This window comes from Coloeus monedula (assembly GCF_965178545.1).
Source record: "Coloeus monedula genome assembly, chromosome: 17".
Lineage (NCBI taxonomy): Eukaryota > Metazoa > Chordata > Aves > Passeriformes > Corvidae > Coloeus > Coloeus monedula.
In genome coordinates, this window is record NC_138797.1 from 14,124,135 (window position 1) to 14,146,848 (window position 22,714).

Below are 22,714 nucleotides of genomic sequence, written 5' to 3' on the forward strand. Positions count from 1 at the left end.
GCAGGAAAATGGTTGATTCTGCATTTTCTGAAGGGGCTGAAGAGGCCTCTTGCTTTGGGCCTCTCCACTTGCTCTAATAACAGAAATTCTCCTGCAGCTGCTCTTCACGTGAGCTGCCTCGAACCTGTATGGAAAATGGCCAGCTGGAACAAGATACTGAGGAAAAGAGGTCTCTTAGATAAATTCAGCATGAAATATTTACCATGTGTGGCACAAGCCTTCCCCTGTTACCTTATCTAACACTGTTCTCAGACGCAGTGCTGGGAGCAGTAATCACAAAACCCTCCTGTGTTGTTCATTTTGAAAAGTGGCATGAATTTTGGGAAAATGTGTATGAAGCCTGCTTTTGATTACAGAAGTAGCAGGATCTTTCCAGTCTTCCTTCCTTCTGTTATCTGGAGGAGAAAAAACCATCCCTTTCCAGTGCATTATGGCAAGTTTTAAGTGGCAGCATGTCTGAGGTGAAAATGTTATCAGGTTGGCACAGGCAGAGTAAATTGGAGTGAGCTTAGATGACCTCTTGCTATTGTTCAGAAACACCACTGTGAGCCTCACAGCTGGGTTTTTTTTTGCTTTGCAGGAGCCCTCCAGAGAGAGGACAATCATCTATTGCCCAAAAGTACCACACTTTCTAACAAGAACAGGAGAATGAGAGGCACGGATCTGGAATTATGGCAGCATGTCACAAACAAGAGCAGCCAGCACACAACCAATGCACAAATCTGCTTCCTGAGGGAAGCACAGGGAGGGTACAATTGGCATCACCCAAGACAATCAAAGCAGCATGAAAAGAATCACTGATGAGTATAAGAAATGCTGATACATTGGAAATGTCTTTCCTTTCATTCATTCTCCGTGGACACTTCCTTCAACGTCCGTGGTCATCAGCTGCTGGCAGCTTAGTTTTATTTGGAGAATGTAAATGGAGAATTTGGAGTTGTAAACATCTGAATTTTAGCAGCCAGACTACAGGGAAATGGGCCACATGTGTTGCTGTTGTGGCTTTGTAGCTGCTCCCAGTCCCATTGGTCAGGGTTCTTCTCCCAGTGAGGCTTCCAGCAGCAGACTGAGCCCTCTGGGAAGCCCTCTGACAGATTTTGGGAGCAGTTTTTGGAGTTTAAGTGACATCCTTAAGTATTTTTGTTACTGAAGTGGGCCAGTGTAACAAGTCAGGGTTTGCAGCATTTTTCAGACTAGAAACCCCCTGCCAGTCTCTCACAGTGTGGCATCAAGCAAGCTTTAATTATCATGTGCTTGACAGTAAGAGGTAATTGATTTGTAATTTGTCTTGGGTTTGTGGTTTGGTTTGGGTTTGGCTTTTAATAAGGAATTTCTCTAATTGCCATTTAATGTGCACTGTTCAATCCAGTGCTTATATTTTTCCACTTGAGTGACTCTTCCCATAATGGTGTCTGTTTAAAAGGAAGTTTTTTTGTCAAAGCAAGATTTGTGATGGGCCATAATCTTCCTCCCTCGAAAGAAAGCAATTACTCAGCCAAAATGTGTACACCTTGGTGATTATGTCAATGTAACACTTCCTGCTGGGTATTAAACTGTATTATTCCTGCAGTCTGAACTGGGAATATGATTAATAACAGGTTCTGATAAAGAAGATAGGAAATGAAGGCCGAGTAATAGTAATTTTTCATTTGAATCACAGCCAAATTGGCTGTTTTGCAGTACTCGTCTATGGCAATTATTTGTTATTCTGCTTCCTAATGCTGATTTCCTTCCAGAGTTTATCAGCATGGATCTCAGGGAAACACTGGCACATTGTTTGTGTCTATAAACACTTGTGGCCAGCTGGGGAAGGCAGCCCTGCCTGAGCTGCTGATTAGATCTGTTCAAATCCAGGCCCTCCTGCAGGACAGGACTTCTGTGGAGTGCCTGCTCCTGTTCCTGCTCCTGCTCCTGTTCCTCCTCCTGCTCCTGTTCCTGTTCCTGTTCCTGCTCCTGTTCCTGCTCCTGCTCCTGTTCCTGCTCCTGTTCCTCCTTCTGCTCCTGCTCCTGTTCCTGTTCCTGCTTCTGCTCCTGTTCCTGCTCCTGCTCCTGTTCCTGCTCCTGCTCCTGCTTCTGCTCCTGTTCCTCCTTCTGCTCCTGCTCCTGTTCCTGTTCCTGCTTCTGCTCCTGTTCCTGCTCCTGCTCCTGTTCCTGCTCCTGCTCCTGCTTCTGCTCCTGTTCCTGCTCCTGCTCCTCTCCTGTTCCTGCTCCTGCTCCTGTTCCTCCTCCTGCTCCTGCTCCTGTTCCTGCTTCTGTTCCTGCTCCTGTTCCTGTTCCTGCTCCTGCTCCTGTTCCTGCTCCTGCTCCTGTTCCTGCTCCTGTTCCTGCTCCTGTTCCTGCTCCTGCTCCTGTTCCTGCTTCTGCTCCTGTTCCTGCTCCTGTTCCTGCTCCTGCTCCTGTTCCTGTTCCTGCTTCTGCTCCTGTTCCTGCTCCTGTTCCTGCTCCTGCTCCTGTTCCTCCTCCTGCTCCTGCTCCTGCTCCTGTTCCTGTTCCTGCTCCTGTTCCTGCTCCTGTTCCTGCTCCTGTTCCTGCTCCTGCTCCTGTTCCTGTTCCTGCTCCTGTTCCTGCTCCTGCTCCTGCTCCTGTTCCTGCTTCTGCTCCTGTTCCTGCTCCTGCTCCTGCTCCTGCTCCTGCTCCTGCTCCTGTTCCTGTTCCTGCTCCTGCTCCTGTTCCTGTTCCTGTTCCTGCTCCTGCTCCTGCTCCTGTTCCTGTTCCTGTTCCTGTTCCTGCTCCTGCTCCTGCTCCTGCTCCTGCTCCTGCTCCTGTTCCTGTTCCTGCTCCTGTTCCTGTTCCTGTTCCTGTTCCTGTTCCTGCTCCTGCTCCTGCTCCTGCTCCTGCTCCTGCTCCTGTTCCTGTTCCTGTTCCTGCTCCTGTTCCTGTTCCTGCTCCTGTTCCTGCTCCAGGGGTGGCAGAGCAGCATCCACCTGCCCCTGGTGACCACCTGCAAACGGCCCCATTGGCCCCGACCTGGGGCTGAGGTGCAAACCTTCTGCACATGGAGTGAGTTCCCCAAGCCACAGCATCCTCTGGCTGCCAAAATTTGCTTGGTTTAATTTGACCTTGGGCTCTGCTGGGGAGCAGTGCCGAGCTCCTCGAAGGGCTTCTCCCTTATTTGTTGTTCCAAAATAGGATGTTGCTGGGAAATGTTCAGGAGTGCTGACCTGCTGTGATAGATTTGGAATCAGACTTTGGATAGACTTGCCCAAGGGGTGCTCAGCACTTCACATTTTGGGGTGCCATGGGCAGGGACACCTCCCACTGTCCCAGGCTGCTCCCAGCCCCAATGTCCAGCCCGGCCTTGGGCACTGCCAGGGATCCAGGGGCAGCCACAGCTGCTCTGGGCACCCTGTGCCAGGGCCTGCCCACCCTCACAGGGGGAATTTCTTCCCAATATCCCACCCAAGTCTTCTCTCTTTTAGTTTGAAGCCATTCCCTGTGTCCTGGCCCTCCATCCCTTGTAAATCCTCTCTCTCCATCTCTCTTGCAGCTCCTTCAGGCACTGCAAGGCCACACTGAGGTCACCCCAAAGCTTCTCTTCTCCAGGCTGAACAATACCAGTTCTTTTAGCCTTATCCAATACCAGTTTTCTTAGCCTTAAATTTGGCCCCAGCATGTCTTTAAAAGTCTTTAAATACCCAGAGAAATTAAAAGGGAGAAAAATAATAATTAAAAAAAAGGAGTTGTCTTCGTTTTCTAATTTCTCCATCCAATTTCTCCAGCTGTGTTTTGTAGTTCTGCAAAATAAGATAAAATTCATAAGGTTGGATTAAGTTGATGGAGCATCTAGAAGAGAACCATTGAGATTAAACTTCCCTCCAGAAGTTTTCTTAAATGCTGTCCCTTTGGAAGTTCTCCTTCTCCAGAAGCAGGCGGTGTTCATCTTCCTAAGTAAATTATAAATTGCTTTTGCCAGTTTGTCTTCGAGTGACCCTTGTAAATGTGTGGATCTCCTTTGTTTTCCACATTTTAATTGAAACTAGCTGGGTGTAAGGCAGCAGAACTGAGGGTGCTTAAATTCTCATTAAAACAACACAAACAAAACCCACTTTCATATGTGCAAGGAACAAATGTGACTGCAAAACCCAGTTAATTCCAGATTTTCTGTGGATAGTCAGCCACTAATTCAAAGTGTGGGCTCATAAGGAAAATGAAACATGGCTTGTGCATACACAGGTATAAATGCATATATAAATATATATAAATATGTGTCAATACATCTATAACTCACCATGACTGGAAAGTTCTTAACAAGCTGCTGGTTTTTACTGTGAGCTACTAATTGCAGGATGTGAAAATGCCCATTTTGGCTACGTACACCCCATGAATGTACAGCCAGAGTGGGTGTGATTATCCAGCTTCCAACACACTGGACAAGGAACTGTTGGATTCACAAAGGAAACAAAATTATGTTTGAAATCTGTTTATTACAAAATTAATATGGTTGTGCTAAGCAATTTTTTTGGAACAATTACAACTTTTCAATCAGAAATGGCTTTTTTCTAGACTTTTCTCCCTTACAGAAATTACTTCTTGCTTTTAACACATGCTCACTGATTATGCAGATGGTTTAATGACCTCATATTCATTGCTGCTTCAATGTGGGAGCTGTAGTCTTAATTAATTCCATCTTTACCTTTATTCAGAATATCTGATTGCTCCAAGTTCTTTGATGTAGTGGTTTTGATCACGCAGGGCTCTTGCTCACCATTTACAGAGCTGTCTTAATGTACTGATCTCTTCAGAAAAAGTAATATTAAACCTTGTGTTGCATGTCCTGCTCATCCCAGCTCCCAGCAAAGCAAGGAAGGGGGCAGTCCCTCAGTGATTTGATTTTCTAAATAGCAATATTTGTGCATAAGCCTCAGAAGTTATTTGCCTTTTCTGATCAGCAGTTGGACAATAGATTGGTAGTAATTATGACATTAAAAGGAAGGTATTACTTCAGGATAGCTGAATAATTTTTCATTAAGGAGAACTTGCAAAGGAACAGCACTTAAGAAATCAAACCACAGAACTGTCACATAGCTCCAGCTCTCCCAGAGCATTCTGTTCCCTGAGCTGTCTCTTGGCTGTTACAATCTGGAAAATGCTGTTCCCTGGACTAAATGTCCTCCCTGCCTGCTCTTCTGGTTTCATTGTTTGACTTTGATAAAGACATGGACTCCCCTACATATTTTCTAATAGCTCCCCTTCCAGGATGAAAACTCCTGAGCAGCAGGTGTTGGGAGCTAAATAAGAAATCCTGTTCCTTTGGGAGGGGGCACCAGCAGGGAGGGATGCAAGCGATGCTTCTGTCCATGGTATCACTTAAGTCCCATTCTGGTCTGTAAGGCAGCAGCCAGAGGAAAGCAAAGCCTTTTCTCCAGTTTTCCTAAAGCAAAGCAAACCTGAGGTGCTCTGTAGGATATCCAACACCTCTTCACATACTGCTTTTCACACAGTAATTGAGCTGGGCTTGAATATTTCTCCTACATGCAGCCCATCAGTAATTTAACAGCTCTTAGATTCTGGTAAGGAGCTACACTCAGGTCAAAAGATGATATTTAAAATCCACCGTGTCTGAGAAATAATGAGTTTCATTTTGAGGGAGAGTATTGACTTTCACTGTGCTTGTGCTATCAAGAATTTAGATACCTGTTAGGATACTTTTTGTTATTTGAACAAAAAAAAAAAAATCATTATTCGTTATTGAAATTTGTTATTTGGTCTTGGGTGCTTTCAATGTCTGTATTTTAAGTTTTAAAGGCTTATTGGCTTATTTATCATTTAACCCTTACAAGTACAATCTATTTTTAGCTTAGACAAATTAACAATACCAAAATAGAGAGGCCAAAGCCACAGGGCAAAACTTTCAGTTATCTTTTGGAGGTTTTCCTTTTGGGAATGAACAGTGGTTGGGACTAATTCCCACCAGAAGCTGGATAAAATAATATAAATGTCTTGCTAAGAGAGCAGGGTGGAGGCAAATGTTCCCTTGTCTCATTTCTGTGTTTGCCTCTGGAAGGAGCTGAGCATGGGAAGTGCAGCTGCTGCAGCTTTTTCTGTCAGCCAGCAAAGGAGGTATTTTAATGCAAGACACAAAACCCTTTACAAGGAGAAGTCAAAGTGATGTGTCAGCTCCTGGTGAAACTGCAAAATAAACAACCAGAGAAGGTAGAAATAGAATCCAAACCAAGTGAGAGTAATACGACATGGGAGAAGAAAGCAAAGAACTGAAACTCAGAGAACATCGTGTGTTTTTCTGCTTGGTGAATTGGTTGTTAAAAAGAATATTTGGTCACTTCTGTGTGCCTTGTCTGATTCCATGTATGCCTGGTTTAATTTCAGTAGGTTCTGTACCTGTTTACTACCCACTCATAAGAATTATGAAAAACAAAGAACTACAATCTTTTATCTCTTGGTAAAAACATACTGTCCTATGATAATGTGCTTGTTTCCAATGTCATTCCCATTCTTCCAGTTTATGATTTAAAACTTAGGGTTTAGTAGTTATTATCTTTGTAACAGAATTTATGACATGGCTGGTTCCTATTTTAAAGAGACTCATCTTAAGAACAAAAGAATATATGGATTTTGGGCAATAACAATATGATAGACTTATCAAATTGCACATCAGATCATCCACAATAAGGCTGAGTTCCATGAATCAGTGATGCAAACAATGTTTGCACTGTCATTACACCCACAAGTCCGCTTGTACCTGTTCTCAGATGAATATAATTTCAGTTTAACTTCTCTTGCATAGTGAAAAGCAAAAGCCCTGTGGTTTTTGATCTACATGCAGGTAGCAGAAGAGAACAATTGCTCATTAGTAAAAGCTTTTTACCACTGAAATGTGCAACTGTTCCTTTGCCTACAAATACACACAATTCCTAATTCAACATTCTCAGTGCACGTTTTTCTGCTGCTTCTCATTTTAATCAAAGGGAGCTCCTTTGATTTCATGAGGAATCCACTGTGGGGTCACACTGGCTGATCACATTTACCTGAGCTGATTTTAAATGTTTACTTCTGGGCTCTCCAAAGTGGATTTGCCAAGAGGAAGTTGCTCAGAGTTCCTCCTGGGCACACATCTGCATTTTTTTTGGAGAAGAGTAATGACACCCCAGCAGCTGGACTGGAGCCACACAGCTGTAGGTTTATTTATGGAATGGCAGCTTTGTGCCACGTGTACACATGGATTTACTGATTTCTTTTAGACTTCAGCCTGGCATTAAACAGAGAAGCACTGTCAAAGAGTACTTAGGGAATGGGGGGAATTATTTATCTGTTGAGTTTCATCTGAGTAACAACAGAGCAGTGCAGAGGAGAAGGGTGAGAGCTCAGAGACTGCCCAGAGCTCTGGGGCATGGCTGGTGAGGGAGCACAGAGTGGCAGCCAAATAACCAAAGCAGCATCTTCCAGTCCCATTGTTTGGGTGCCTGCTGTGAGGGGTGGCACAGGCAGCAGCGTGGTGTCCCTGTAAGCTTCAACAAACTTGAGAGGAAAATTGATTTTAGAGACTTGTAGCTGATTCTGCTTTAAAAAAGATCTGTTTTAACACTGCTTTGGTGTTCACTGATGGGTGTTCTGCCTATTTTTGCTGTTCCCTTCCCCTGGAACTGAATGTTCAGGTCACAGCATAACGAGGAGTTGGTATTTTCCCTTGATTTGTGCTTTTAAATAGGCCCTGCTTTCACTGTTTTGGTCCCGAGACAGATGTCCTTCAGAAGAAATAGATGGTCTGTTACATAAACAGAAGATAATGCAGTTCACTTTATGATGACAGTAGTGCAGTGTTTGGTTTAATTTTTGTACATCAAGTTGGATATGCAAATGCATGAGCTAATTTCTTAAAGATAAATTTACTGCCTCAGCTTTGGTGCTGCCTCCTTTCTGTTTTGTTTCGTCAAAAGTTTTGGATTCCCAAGCCCACCTCGGTTCCTTTCATGCAGAGAAATTTGAAAATGAAAGATTACATTTATTTACTGTCTCTGTACCATTTCAAAACTTGAAATTACGAGTCCTTGATTTAGATTTAGACCTTTCCAAGTACATGCTGTACAATTTTAACATTACTAAAGGCAAATCTCTTCACAAGTAACACATAATTGACTGTACGTGGAGGCAATAAAAGGCTACAAGTACAAGGTCTGGTGGTTTGCTCAAGTGAAGAATAAGCTCAGACTCATTTTGAGAGACAAGTGTTTTGTGAAGAGGTACTTTGGTCTTAAAGGCTGAAGGCAGGAGTAACGTGTAGGCTTTGTGAAATCAGACAGGAACAAGGATGAATTCTGTCCTAATTAGCTGCGGACTCTTGATTTCACACTTCTGGTCTCCTGATTGGCACCAGAGATACTCACCCTCAGGCCTGGCCCTCTCCCACACCTCAGACATCCCTACCTGCACCCAGTGCTGTTTTGCACAGCTGCTCAGACTCTGTCTCCCATCCAGCTTTCTCTTGCCTCTTTTCTTTACCTGATGTTTTCTTAGAGGTGTTCACCCTCGTGATGAGGAAAATCTGCATTGTACCATCAGAATCAGCTCATGGTGTGTTAGGACTCCTTGCTGCAGGAAGGGCTATGGGATCATGGAATGGTTTGGGTTGGAAGGACCTCAAAGCCCATCCAGTGCCACTCCTGCCATGGCAGGGACACCTCCCACTGTCCCAGGCTGCTCCCAGCCCCAATGTCCAGCCTGGCCTTGGGCACTGCCAGGGATCCAGGGGCAGCCCCAGCTGCTCTGGGCACCCTGTGCCAGGGCCTGCCCACCCTCCCAAGGAACAATTCCTTCCCAATATCCCATCTAACCCTCCTCTATTTTGGTTTGAAGACTTGAATCATCCCATGTGAGTGGGTTTTGCCCTTGGATGTGGGGCCAAGGAGCTGTGGAACAGTTGCTGTGCCCCTGCTGGCTCTCAGTGCCCAGGTCCCCTGGTGTCTGTCTCCGGTGCTGTCCCAGGGGTGAGGAACTGAGATTGGGCTGCAAACAGCAAAGGGGTTTCCAGTGTCTCTTGTGAAGCCCCATTCCTTTGTGGATTCCTTCTAAATCAGTGGTTTTAGGTGCAGCCACCAAACAGCAAACCCTGGTCCCCACCTAGGCCTCAGCAAATAGAAACATCTTATTTCAGTGAGAAATAATGAAGGTGTTTGTACTAATGGCCTTAATAATGACCTAGTTTGACTGCAGAATTCTGTGCCTGGACTTGGTTACTTGCCCATTAATACAAATGCTGTCGATTATAAAATATTTAGTCACTTATTGATGGGAAAATTGCCTGCACAGTGCTGAATTTAATGTGAAAGGAACAAATCTGTCTGTAATTTGCAGAATATGCTGTGCTGAGTTGACTTAGCAGGATAACTCATGCTCCTGTGAATTCAAATATTTGTCTTAAATATATGAGGATTTCCCAACACATCTTTGAGCAAATGGTAATCCTACAGTGTCTGTGAACTGCTTGATTGTCTTGCAGGAAAACTGACTCAATAAATCCATATTAATGATACCTTTAGATGCAAAAGATATTATTTCAGCCTGCCATTTCTTAGACCATCTGGAGGAAACTGCACATATCTTGTTCAGCCCAACACTCTCCTCAAGTAAGAAACATTTCTTATTATGAGCAGATTATTCGTTGGTTTACAGGTAACAGCTCTGAAAGTGGTGGCATTTCACTGCAGTCCCCATCAGGGGCGGATTCTCAGCTGGAAATGTTGCTCTGGCTCCCAGCAGGTGTGAGGGGCTGCTGCCCTGCCCCTGCCTGGGCTGGGTTTGGTTGCTGTGTGTGCACACCCAGAGAGAAATGATGCTGGGAAATGAGACAGGGGTGGGCACTGCTGGTGGTTTTGGGTCTCTTGGATGAGTCCTGACTGGAGTTCTGTCCCTAAGGGTGGCTGAGCACAAGTTCCAGGGCTCCTCTCTCATCAAAATGTTTAGATCTGTCCCACTGATTGCAGTGCAGTCCTGTTCTTCCCTTTCCCTTCCTTCTTCCCTTTTCCCTTTTCCCTTTTCCCTTTTCCTTTCCTCCCATTTCCCTTCCCACCTGGGCCCGTAGCTGTGAGTATTCACTCACTAACTCCTGTTGTGGGGCTCAGACCCATGGGCACTCCCTCTTTCCCTTCCCATCAGGGACAGGCTTGTTGAGATCCCACGGTCCTGGCTCTGTGCCCCACAGAATTCCAAACCTGGGCTTAGAGCTGAGAATGTGGACCTGGGGCTGAACAAACCCACTCCCCACCTCCTGGATAACCTGTGGGGAGCCTGGTGCCAGAAGGGGTGAGAAATCTTTGAGGGATTTTATGGATTCTCTTTCAGTTTGTTTGCACATGGGACTGAAAATCTGGCTTTTCCCCTCTTTTTTGTGGAGCTCTGTGGGCAGAGTGAAGAGTTCCAGGCCAGGAGCAACCTGGGATAGTGGAAGGTGTCCCTGCCCATGGCAGGGGTAGAGTGAGAGGATCTTTAAGGTCCCTTGCAACCCAAACCATTCCACAATTCTCTGAATTAAGAGGCTTTTGCCCAGTGTTAGACTATTTCTAGTTTTGTGAGCCAGCCCCCAGACTGGGTTGATGTGAAGTGCTGCTCTGACAGAAGCAAACACAATTATCAGTGATCTCTTCAGATTTTATTCAGCAGAGTATGTTTAAAGGCAAAGCACGGTATGAATCAGTCTTGTTGCTTTTAAAAGAGCAAGAAGTAGGACATCAGAGAAATAAGTAGGACATGAGGTGCAACAAGAGCTCAATCCACAACGACCTGAGGCAGAGTATCGTGGCAAACCATGCTCCAGAGTGTAAAACACAGAACACTGAGAACAGGCAGAGATTTTTTACAACAGCTGCGCACAGTCTTTGCACACCACCAGAGTTCCGTGGTTCCCTGTGCTGATTTCATCTCCGTGCCCCACATCAGATGCTGCAAAGTGCGACAGGCTGGGCTAACAGAGCACATCTTGGGACTGCTCAGCTGGGGTTTGTGACACACAGATAAGGCTGAAAGCATTTGGCTTTGCCAGCTGGGGGGATTTTCTTTGGTCTCATCCTGAAATGGGGAGAATTTTCATTTGTGCCTGTTCTGCTCCACAGTGATCTTGGTTTTGCTTTTTTAAAATTTTAGCCTTTTTTAAATTAAGGGTTATAGGATTAGGTAAGTGTTGGAACAGAGTGTTGGAAAGGGGGAAGCCTGGAGGATGTGATAATGGGAGGAAGTGAGAACTCAGGGAATTCAGGGTGTGATCAGAGGACAGGAGGAATAGAGAACTTGAGGCTGGTTGTGCTGCTGGGCAGAGTGTGGCTGGAGCATGGGGAGAGGTGGTTCTTGGCCCCAGGAAAACCATACAGCCCATAGGATTGGGAAATGAGGCTGTTCCCCGTCGGATGCTGAGGATCAAACAGAGGCCAGGATGTGCAAAGTGTGAAATGTGACTCCCCACGGGCAGCAGGGCTGGGTCTGGAGCCACTGGCACTGAAACACCAGCACAGTGTGGGGCAGAGCTGGGGGCACAGGAGCTGGGGGAACTCTGGGCTGCAGGAACAGTTTCTCACCTGGCAGAGGGAAACCCCAGAAATAACTCTGATAATAATAATAATAATATAATCAACCCAGCAACTCCGAAATAAGAAGGTGGGGGGAATAAAAGAGTTTTAAGTCAAATAGGATCTTTTAGATGTTTGAAAGAATCAGACAACTCTAAGGGTTTGGGGATACCTCCCCTCCTAAAAGCAGGTACCAGAAAGGTGGTAGCAGCCTTTAGGATGGCTCAGAGTGTCCTCAGCCTGGCACTGTGGGTGCCACTGCCCATGCCTGTGTCGAGCACAAGCTGCAGCAGCCTTTGCTCAGGGATGATGTGCTGTTTGAAGGCCACCCAGAGGGTTTATTCTTGCAGAAAGCAGAGATGAAACTATTGTAGCTGCAGGTGCTTCTTTTCATGCCAGTGACACACACAGGGCTGGGAAAGGATGGCAAAAAGGATGGCAAACAGCCCTGGTGTTCTCCTGTTCCCGGGGCAGGAGGATCCAGCCCCTGAGTGCAGTGTAAAGCTGAAATAAGGAGAGACTGTCCCAGGACATTATTTCTCAATGCACAAAGTCCTCTCTGCCACACACATCTGATTTCTTCCAGGTGCTGAACTTACAGGTGGACATTTCTAATGACTCCCTGCAGCTTTTACACAAAGCTACATTCAAGGTATTTTGCATTTTGGCTCTTTCTGATATTCAGATCTGTGGGTCTCATTAGTGAGGATTTATCAAAAGAAGACTTCTGTGACTTTTTATGAACTTAGCAAATACCACATTGATCAGTGCCTTCCAGCTTAAAAAAAATAATTAAAAATTCAAGGATATAATACTCTTATATCACAACAAATAATGTAAAAGCCTTCACATGAGTCAATCCTATCAGGCAGCTGTTGAAGTCACACTGTCACTGATCCTGTAGTGATAACTGATTTCAGTGCAAGAGAAATGTTTGCTTTCACCCTTTGAAAATTGTACTCAGGCTGCTTTATGGTAAGGAGTAAAAATGCCAATCTATTCTTTCATTAAAAGGCGGAGGCGTGGGTGTAGAACAATGCTGTTACCTGTTGGTGTTTTGAAAAATAGCTTTCCACAGAGGTTACTAAAGAAATCTTTTAGAAAGCACCGGCTCGTTGGCAGTGGCACAGAGATAAAGCAACAGGCACAAATGAATGCTAGAGGGAAAATTATCTCTGTCTCTAGAAGGTGGCAGTCCCTTTCAGGACTCATTTTTCCCAGTAAGTTTTTGAAGCTGTTTTGTAAGCCACTCTGGATTTCCTTCCGTTATAACTATTTTAAAAACTTCAAATAATTCAGTTGAAATTGGTTTTCACTCTAAAAAGTAGGAAACAAGGCATCATGTAGAAGGCTTTTGTCTTTCCTGCACCCTTCCTTCAGGCACTGCATTTAAAGTGAGCTGCTCTGTATCTTAATATATACATATATATATTTATACTTATACACCTGTGGCGTGTTTTTTCCACCCAAAGCCAGGTGTTTACAGCATGCACTGTCCCACACTCATGCCATAACAGCAACACACGATTTCTTTGAAAGTCTTCCTCATCTCCAGGCTCCTGAAGGCGTAAATGAGCGGGTCAATGACCGAGTTGCACATGATCAGCACCAGGTAGGTGTTGAAGTGCGCGGTGTAGCAGATGCAGTAGGGGTTCATGGGGCAGGAGATGATGAGGATGAGGTGGAGGAAGAAGGGTGCCCAGCAGACAATGAAGACCCCCAGGAGGATGGTGATGGTGACAGCACCCTTCATGCAGGTGCGCTGGGGGGGCACGCCCTCGACGGGCAGCGCCGCGATGCGCTTGACGTGCAGGCGGGCGAACAGGAACATGTGCACGTACAGCGAGGCCATGAGCAGCAGCATGGTGAAGAACATGGTGATGAGACACACAATGACAGTTTTGCTCTCCGAGTAGGCAATGAAAATGATGCCACAGATGATGCAAGCCACCCAAATGAGCACAATGAGAGTCAGGGCTTTCTTCACCGTCATGATGCTGTGGTAACGGAGGGCATAGAAAATAGTGATATACCTGTCAATGGCTATGACCAAGAGGTTGCAAATGGAGGCTACCAGAGAAATACAAATCATTGAGTCAAAAACATTGTCCATGTGCTGGATGAAGTGGTCGTCGATGATCAGGTAGCCGTTGCTGAGGATTGCAATCATGACGGTCTCCAGGGCGTTCGACATGCTCACCAACATATCTGCCACAGCCAGGCTGCAGAGGAAGAAATACATGGGAGAGTGCAGGTTCCCATTCTTCAGCACTGCCAGAATGACAAGGATGTTTTCCAGGAGGCTGATGATCCCCAAAGTCAAGAAGACCTCGGCTTTGATGAAGACCTGCTCGCAAAATCCATCGCCACTCCTGTTGTTCAGGATGGAGTCATTGAAGTCTTCAGTGATGTTAAGCAGCACGGGCTGAAATGAGAATGCAAAGTGTGTGGTGTTCATTGTCAGCAAAGGAGATGAATTCACCAGTGACTGTGGACCTGAGAGAGCACAGGTTAAAAAGAGAAAAAAAAAAGGAAAAGGAAAACAAGTCCTTCCAAGAGCTGCTGTGCATATGGGGTGGAATCAAGCAGGACTTTAGTCACTTTTACAAGTGCAAACATCAAAAAGTCTGCATTTACAGTGAGTTGTGTGTCAGGCTGCTCTTCCCTTTGTAAGAAAGTGAGCTTCGAAGCTTGTAAGCAGCAGACAGTTTTCTCTGCAGGGAAGAATCAGCAGCAGGACGCTGCTGGGTTTAGCTCTCCTGGTGATTAAAAGCAGGGAGTTCTCGTGTCTGCTGGGGCAGGTCGGTTGCCAGCATGTTGCAGCTCAGCCAAGCATCTGTTGCTATTTCAGTGGGAAGAAAGGAGAAGAGAACTAAGGGATTTATACATGCAAGAAAGAAAAACCAACTCCTACTTCATCCTGCGAGCTGAGCATTGGCCATTGGAGAGCGAGCACCTTTGTGAGTGACAGCTGGAGCACCTGGAGCGGCATCCCGGCGCATCCGAAATTGTCTGGCGCCCTCTGCAGATACCGAGCAGGACGGATTTGCCGTAAAATTCCTCTGGAAAACGGGGTTTTCATCCCGTAGAAGTTTCTGCCTGTTCCGGGCAGCCGGGTCCTGCCTGCCCTTGGGAAGGTTTGGGGCAGGCGGGATGCTCATACACCATCCGTGCACGTTTGAGCGTCCTGAGTAGCCACTAAGACTGGTCTTAACTGGGATTGTGCCCATTTAAACCTCTGCAGGACCGAGGAGATTTTCATTTATCACATATTAGCAGGCAAGCATAAGGTAGATTTTCCTTGCACTGCATTCATTCTATATTTCTGTGGTGCAATTTTCTAGGTTTGATTTTTTAGGAGCACTTGCTGATGTCTAAACTCTTCCCAACTCATGTTTTTGCAGAAGTACTTTAGAACCAAAGCCATGCAATGTCACTTAGATTAATGTTTAGGGCTTCTGTTGCAGATTTGTTAGCTTAAAAAAGTCACCAATTTCTCCCAGTTTCATTCTGAGCCCGCAGAATTATTATCATGCACCCATAATCCAATACCAAGAGGCAACAAATCTCAAATTGAACCTCCAGGTTAAATTTGACAGTTTTACAAAGACAAGATTCAGAACAGTAATTTTAAGTGATTAAATAGCTGGGGACTTGCCCAAAACAAGGTAATATTTTAAAGAAATTAGTCTCTTCCTAAATTTGCAGTGATGTATTTTAGAGCAGATATCTTAAACCAGCAAACTGTCTCTCCCATGCCTCTAATCCCATGGTGGGGAAAAGAGATTCCCTCCATCTGAGCGTGGTGGGTGTGGATGCAAGCCTGGAGCAGCAACCTCTGCTTTGTGCAGAAGCCTCAGTGCTTCCTGCCAGCTTTTGGGGCCAATGGAGTGCACCACCAGGGTAGTGACTTCTGGGCAGAATGGCTGCAAATGTCCTTGGAAATGTTGTTTTCCCAGGTGAGGAGGAGCCCATCTTGGCAAAGCCAGGCAGATGTCCCTCCCTGCCAGCTCTGTCCTCTCTTCTGAAGTGGCAGGTGGAGGCTGTGTCCCCCCAGGGCAAGGACAGGATCCAAAGGCACAGCTCACCCTGGAGGAGCAGCATCCTCCTGGGCTTGGCTCTGGATTTCCTGTTGATGGAGAGGCTCTTCTGTTTGAGGCACCCACAATTCAAGCACTTCCCAGGAGTGCTGGGCCGTTCCAGTCCTGTCTTGCCCATCTGGGCAGTGCCAGCAGTATCTCTGTTGTTCCTGTAAGTGGTGACTCCAGAATGCTCCATCCCTTGGTGCCACAGTGCTTCAAAAGGCAGCTACAGATTCCCCCACCTTTCAGCTGGGACAGGAAGTCATTAAATGTGTTGCATCATGAGTTTCTGAATGTTTGTGGCAGCAGGACAAGCTACCGCTTGCACTGAGGTGCAATTTGAAGTGGAAATTGAATGTTGGACGCCAAAGTGGATTAATGGCACTATCAGCTTGGCCATTAAGTGCTAAAAATACTGGGCTAGAGCCTCCTGCGTGATAGCAAACTCAGAGTGACTCTGAGGCCTGTGCAGAGAGGGGAAGAAGCTGTGTCTGCACAAAAGACAGCAACATGTGAGCCCTTATTTTCAAAAGGATTTTTCTGCTCAGCACTGGAAAACCTCCATGACCTGAAACGTCACAATATATTTTCTATTTTCATCTAATAGATGCTGCTCCTCAGCTGTCAGTTCCTGCTCTGTGTCCAGGGATACAGGCAGTGACTGGGACCATGGCAGTGCAGAGCAGGCAGGCTGCTCTCACATCCCCTCCGGTGCTGCAGTGGATCTGTGTCCTGGCAGTGCTGCGCTGCCCCTGAGGGGTGGCAAATTGCCCAAGTGATGTCACACATTCCTACCCTCAGTCTCTTAGTCAGTGAAGTCCACTCCTCTTGGGTAGGAGAGCAGAGCAAGAGCAGGGCATTGCTGCAAGCCATGGTGTATAAAATGAAATAATAGCTTGGTTTAGGTCCCCTTTCCAGCAGAACCTGGTGAGGAGAAGGTTGGAGAGTTAGGGATGGGAGATGTCTCTGTGGATTCCCCAAGTTTTGCCTTGTCCATTGCCCTTCCCAGCTCTTTGCCCAAGGCCTCGAGGGAAGGAGCTGCAGCCTGGGCTGTGCCCAGGGCTGTTGTCAGTGGAATCCACGACGGAAAAGGTGCAGCTTGAGTGGACCAGTCAAGGCTGGGATCTTTGGGCTTTGCTGGCTCAGAGTGAGTCAGGAAGCTCATGGTACACCCGAGTGTTTGCTTGCAGCTCTGTTAATGTCCAGGAAGTGTCACCTTCTGCTTGAATCAGTGACTGAACTGCCCTCCTCACCTCCTGTCTCAGGCTCTGCAGTCCATGACTAATGTTCCCGCTCACAGCCTGCTCTCCAGGCACTGTGAGAGTACATTTATTTGACACCCAGGGAGCAGAGTCCTCCTTCAGCTGTGTTCTTGTTTATTCCCTGGACTCAAACCCCAAACCTGTTGTTTTTTCATCCCCTGATGTGTGAAGGAGAGAAGTCCTTGGTTGCTGTCCCTGTGGTTGCTATGCGACTGTCACCTCCTGGCTGTGCTCTCATGCCACGTTTGAGTCCAACAGCAGCTGGGGCCGGAGGTCAGGGGAGAATGGGTGCTTGGGAGGGAAAACATCTCTTACACCATTGTTCATTTCCCCCATCATGGATATTGCATCTCCTTCCCATATTTTGCTCTTTCAGCCTCCAGGCCAGAATCCCTGGCCTGTTTTGTTCCTTGCAGAAGGAGAGGAAATGTGTATTTCAAAAACCTGGCATGACTCAGGCTCTCATAGCTGTGGTGATCAAAGAGGTGGTAAAGAAATCTCTGTAGGTTTGGCCTCCACAATCGCCCTCTTCTGAGTATTTCTCAGGAGGAGTTTTCACACCCCCAGAAGTTTATAGAGACGTGCTGGTTTATGCTCACTTTATTTCACCTCCCAGACTGTGATTCTGACTGCAGAAGAGCTCTTCAGCCTCCAGAGTGATTTACTGGAGGTGAGTTCTGGAAATTGGCTTCAGGGTCTCACGTAGCTGAGAAATAGAAAATTTCTGGAATGCATCTCACGTTCAAAACTCGTGCTGGTTCTGTGTGCAAACACCAGCACTTGGGTCTGCTGCTGCAGTTAAAACCTGTTCTTTAACTAGGACAGTTTTTGCTGAGGAAAACACCACCCCCCTGTGCTTCTATAATGATAATTTGAAAACTCATGAAAATGAAGTTAAAACAGGTCCAAATTTGACAATATTTATCAGCAGCCTCCTCCTTTTAGAACGTGTTCAGAGGAAAATGCCTCTGAGCTGTTCTGTACTCCAGGCTTCTGATCAGTGCCCTTGCCAGGGGTGTGCAAGACCCAATTCCCATTCCTTTCTTTGCCAGAAAAGACGAGAGAGCTCACGAGCACAAAGCTGGATTTGCCAGGGTTTTGCCCTGTGCTTTCAGTGCTCTGGGCACTGCCAGACCTTTCCTTTAGCAGCAGCCTCTGATACAGCCCTGCCATCATCTCTGCTTATCTGCCCGTGCCAGGGCTGCCCTTCACTGTCTGAGTGAGACTCCAAACTTGAAATTATTATCTAGGCCAAGAATCTGTAATGAAAGTTTTGTGTCCTTCCATCAGCGGATGGATCTTTAAAAGAATCATGACCAGCCCTTAAAAAAAATGTCAGGACAACCTGCGTCGAGCCCACAAAGATGCAATGGGTTAAATGTGGAAATTAGATTTATTGTGATGTCTCTTATGTTACTTTCATTCATGTTCTTTCCTAAAATAACTCCATTTCTAAGAAAAATGAGCTGTAAATAAGAGGATGTCAGCACAGTTAATGAAATATTGGCTGTGATGAAGGCAAAGCAAAGGTTTGGCTGCTTTAGCTACCAGCAGAAATGAACAATTTTCTGAGGTAAAAACCTCTGCCATGTTTTACAAAGCAGTTAAAAAGCAAGGTTGATTTTTTTTTTTTTAATGCTATTATTGCTCAGTTGTTTTTTCACTAGTAAAACTATTTAATCTTCAGGGAAAAGTAAAGACAAAGTAACATTTACTGCTAAATGTGCAGCATGGAATTTTCTAAGAGAATTCCCCTGTGAGGTTGTTGAATGAAAAATCTTGTTTAACGCTTGACATGAGATTAAGATGATAATGGCTGGCAAATGCATATCAGTTTCCTTAATTTTCACTCTTTCTCAACAAGAGTTTCTGCCAGACAAAAGTAGAAATTTTAAAGGAAATTAGAGGATAATAAGCAGATGGTTTCTCCCATGTGGCAGGGAATTATTATTGTCCTGTATTTCCAAGCAGCCAAAACAGTGAGCGAAAAACTCTTGAAGAGCTTTTCTCTCCTTTATTCTTTATAGAAAAGGACTTACAAGATGCAATATTTTATCTTAGCAAAGCAAGCTCTGCTGGTTTTGAATTCTGTGCACATTTCTGGAGTGTGCATTAGGGCTTTGATTGGGAATATCTGTAAACACGGGCTGGAATTCATTGCCTGGGCACTCCACGGTGGCTGCTCAGCGCTCTGCTGACCTGCAGAGCTGTTCAGTGCTCAAGAGCTGCCTCAGTAGAGTTTAGGTTTTTGATGAAGGGATACTTGACAAAACAAATGAAACTTCAGATCTCATTCAGCACATGGCTTGTACAACGTGAACTGCTTGACTATTGACTTAATTCAACAAAAAACCCGTTTGCTGCTTTTCACTGGAACATGGAGAGATCACTGGTTGTTATAAATAGCACAAACACACTTTGGGGCATTTCCTATGATTATACAAAATGATTATAAAATATATAAAATTATATAAAATGATTTATAAATTATGATTGTAAAACTCAAAAAAATCTGGAATTAGGAGCCTCACAAGAACCCAACATGATGAAACCAAAGTAAAGACACAGGTGATTAAGTTCTGTCTACTGAAATGCTGTTTTTCTTCAATGTCTTGAGGCAACAGCTTTCCAAGAGCAATTTTAGTCCTGTCAGAGTCACAGGCTTCAGGATCACTTGCAATATCAGGTATCAGATATAATAATGGAAAGATTTCCATGGTCTTCTTCCAAGGAGTTGTAGTTCCTACAGCTCCCAGTCATGCCCATAGCTAAAAATGTTATTTTCTAGTCTGAGGCAAGAATGAATCTGATATCAGCTGTGGCCAGTGGAAGTTAAATTTGTCTGCACCACGTTGCTGGCAGAGATTTTCAAAGTGGAAGAGTAAATGCTCACCTGACCCAACTGAATCCCCGCTGAAGCCAAGCACCAGGAGTTTGCATCCTTTAGGATGCTATCCACTGAATTTTCCTTCAATCCTGGCTGCAAGTGAGGAGGCAGCCTGCCAAACTGTGATTAGTGAGGAGAAGGAGCATGAAATCGTGATTGCAATGAGGGGGCTTTCAGATGAGGATTTCTGTAATTTCAGCCAGTTAAAAGGTTAATTTAAACAGACTCAACTTTGGGACATTTTGGACAATTTTCTTTCTCGTCCCTGGGTAACAGGAGACAAAGCAGACCTGATTGCAAAACACTTACCAGCACCTGCAGATGCTTTTCATGTTAAAGGGATTTTAAGTGCTTTAGACTAATAATGCTCAGTGTCAGCTTTGTTCTCTCATTTACAGAGTGAGAGACAAGCAGACGTGATTGAGCCAGCTGCATTCTGCTCTTCAGCTCCATCAGGGCCAAATATCCCTGGAATATCTTCCTCATCTCCCTGGAAGCTTCACCAATCTCATTGCTGTGTGGTGCTGAGGGATGGGTGCACTTGGCCTTTTCAAACCTGATTGCTGCTGCTGCTGACCTCGCTCCTGCACCAGAGAGAACTGTGAGGCTTTGGAGGCTGGCAAGCTTTAAAGATGATTTTACTGAGCTGTCAGCTGCTGTGGAGGGATGGATATGGGGACAAATTGTTCTGCTAATGTTAAAGTGCCTCTGTTTGTTGCAGTACTTGCAGTCCAGTGCTGCTGCTTTGCAGACAAGCACAACAGAAAAAAGCCCCACAACCAGACCCTATCCTTTAATTTTATTTACCAGTTAGGTTTAACTTCTGCCTTTCTATTTTTTCCAAGCGTTTCCTGTTCTATTCTTTTTGCGTGTGGAAGATGCTGTCCTGTGGTTATTAAAAGTTCCAACTTTTGAGCTTTTATCTGCATTGTTTTTGCAAATAACTTCTAGAACAGAGCGAGGCAGTCTTTACTGACTTGTTATGGTTTGGGGATGACCAGGAATTTGCTGCCCTCCGAAATGTTGCTCTTCAACAGTAAAATGGGATTTAAATGCTCTTCAGGGTTGGAGAGGTTCCCTTTTCCAGATTCTGCAGTTTGCAATGTGATCCAGCTGTTGTGAGTAATGTCAGACTACAGGGTGCCAATACAGAATATTTTCAGTCAGAAACAGAACCATCTTGATGTAGAAAGCAAAACAGATTTGGAAAGCCAATATGATTCATGTAACCTTGTACGAATTTATTATGGAAAGCAGAAGTGACAACTAGTTATTCATACCAATTCTTTCCTTCTTTTTCGTCTCAGTTGAAGTGTACAAGGTTATTTACACATCTTTGAATTTAATAATAATCTATGGTTAGATGTTTCTGAACAGCACATTTTCCTATCTGGCATAAAAGCAGAAGCTGAGGTTTAAGGTTTTGTTTGCTCTGAATATTGTCTTAACAAGAAAAGGGCTTGTCATGAAAAGGTTACATCTGTCACTCATCCTGCACCACTTCTGATGGCAGAAATAATGGAATTGCAGCTGATTTCACACTTTTGTGGCTGCTTAGAAACTTCCCAAAATGTTCTGCAGCCTTGCTCTTCCAGGTCAGTGCCTTGGAGGACGCAGGTGCCAGAACCTCCAAGCAATCAAGGCTGACCTGAGGAGCTCCCTCGTTCACAGATGGGTTTTGTGTCACTGCTCCACAAACTGCTGCAGAGGGCCAGAGTGAACCTTCAATCCTCTCCTTCTTCTCCTGAATCCCTCTTTGAATCTGTGCTGTATTATTATCTTCTGAGTATTAGTTATTAATAAATTTTGATATAAATGCACAATAGATGCATCTAGGTACAATATATAGTGATAATATTACTTAGGATTTTCTTTATTTGAGCCTTGCCAGCTTGAAAGGCTTGTGTGGAAGGTCTGGAGAGACTCTGTGCTAACAGGGTGTCCAGAGATCTGCTGTAAATTCACCCCCTGCCTCGTGGGTTATTGTTCCTTCTCTGGCTAATTAGGTGTCAGAGCATAAAACACTGCTTTTAGCACAGTGGAGAGCTGAGATGCGAAGCCAGGGCACCTCATTCCTATATTCACTACAAGATAGGGTTTGGTTTTTTCCCCCTCAGTGTAGTTCTCCTTTCCCTCTCACTCCATGAAAAGCAGAGCAGGAAGCTCATTCAGCCTAGGATCTGGGCTTCATGTTTTCTCCTCTGTAGCAGGGCAAGCATTTTAATGGAAATCTCTTTCTTAATTTCCCTGTGAAGTGGGAAGTGAGGAGTGAACGCAGCCAAGCTGTGCAGACCCCCTGCTCTCCCCATCCCCTAGCAGAGAGCCTGGTGATGAGTAGCTCCCTGGAGCTGAGGCTGGAGCTTCGAGAAGCTCTCAGTAACAAGCTGCCTCCAGCAAACATTGGTGGCTGAGGTCTGCTAAGGGCAGCTACGAGCAATGACACAGCAGAGAGTGCAGCCGAGTGCTCCCTACGTTGCAAAAGAGAGGATGATGATGAATTCCTCCTGGAGGGAGCACTGCCAGGGCAGGGGCTCAGTTTAGCCCATTTCAGTGTTTTGTGGATGCTGCCACCCAGGACTGTGCCCTCGGGGCTCTTTCCCTGGGGATGCCCTTCCAGCCACGGTGCCAAAAGGGCTGCCCAAAGGCCAGGTTTATTTCCATGGATTTCCTCATTTAACAGCAATTCTGGCAGTCGTTTTCGGAGCCAGCATCGAGGAAAGCTGCCTGGTGTTCTCTGTGTCACAGCTTCGGAAAAGACAGCCTTGCAAAGGTGCTTGCTGAAGTTTGGGTGATTCGGTGCCTTGCTTGGGCTTTAAATTACACCACTGGGTGTAAAAAGGGTGAGGATTTTGGGGAGCGCTTGGACTTTTGTGTTTGCAACACTCCTGACTGTGGCCTTCAATAGAATTCCCTGTTCAGGGGCACAGATGGATGAGGAGCTTCAGTGACATCGCTGACCTGGGACACCGT

The 22,714-nt window shown here is 45.5% G+C and overlaps 1 protein-coding gene across 1 annotated transcript; it reads right to left on the reverse strand.

Moving 5' to 3' along the window:
• Positions 1 to 12,993: 12,993 nt before the first annotated feature.
• Positions 12,994 to 14,083, reverse strand: MC3R (melanocortin 3 receptor; the record flags this gene model as incomplete). The annotated part of the gene is given in 3 exon segments (XM_082293065.1): positions 12,994 to 14,030; positions 14,033 to 14,071; positions 14,074 to 14,083. Coding segments are annotated over 3 exon segments (1,086 nt in total).
• Between the last annotated feature and the right edge of the window lie 8,631 nt (positions 14,084 to 22,714).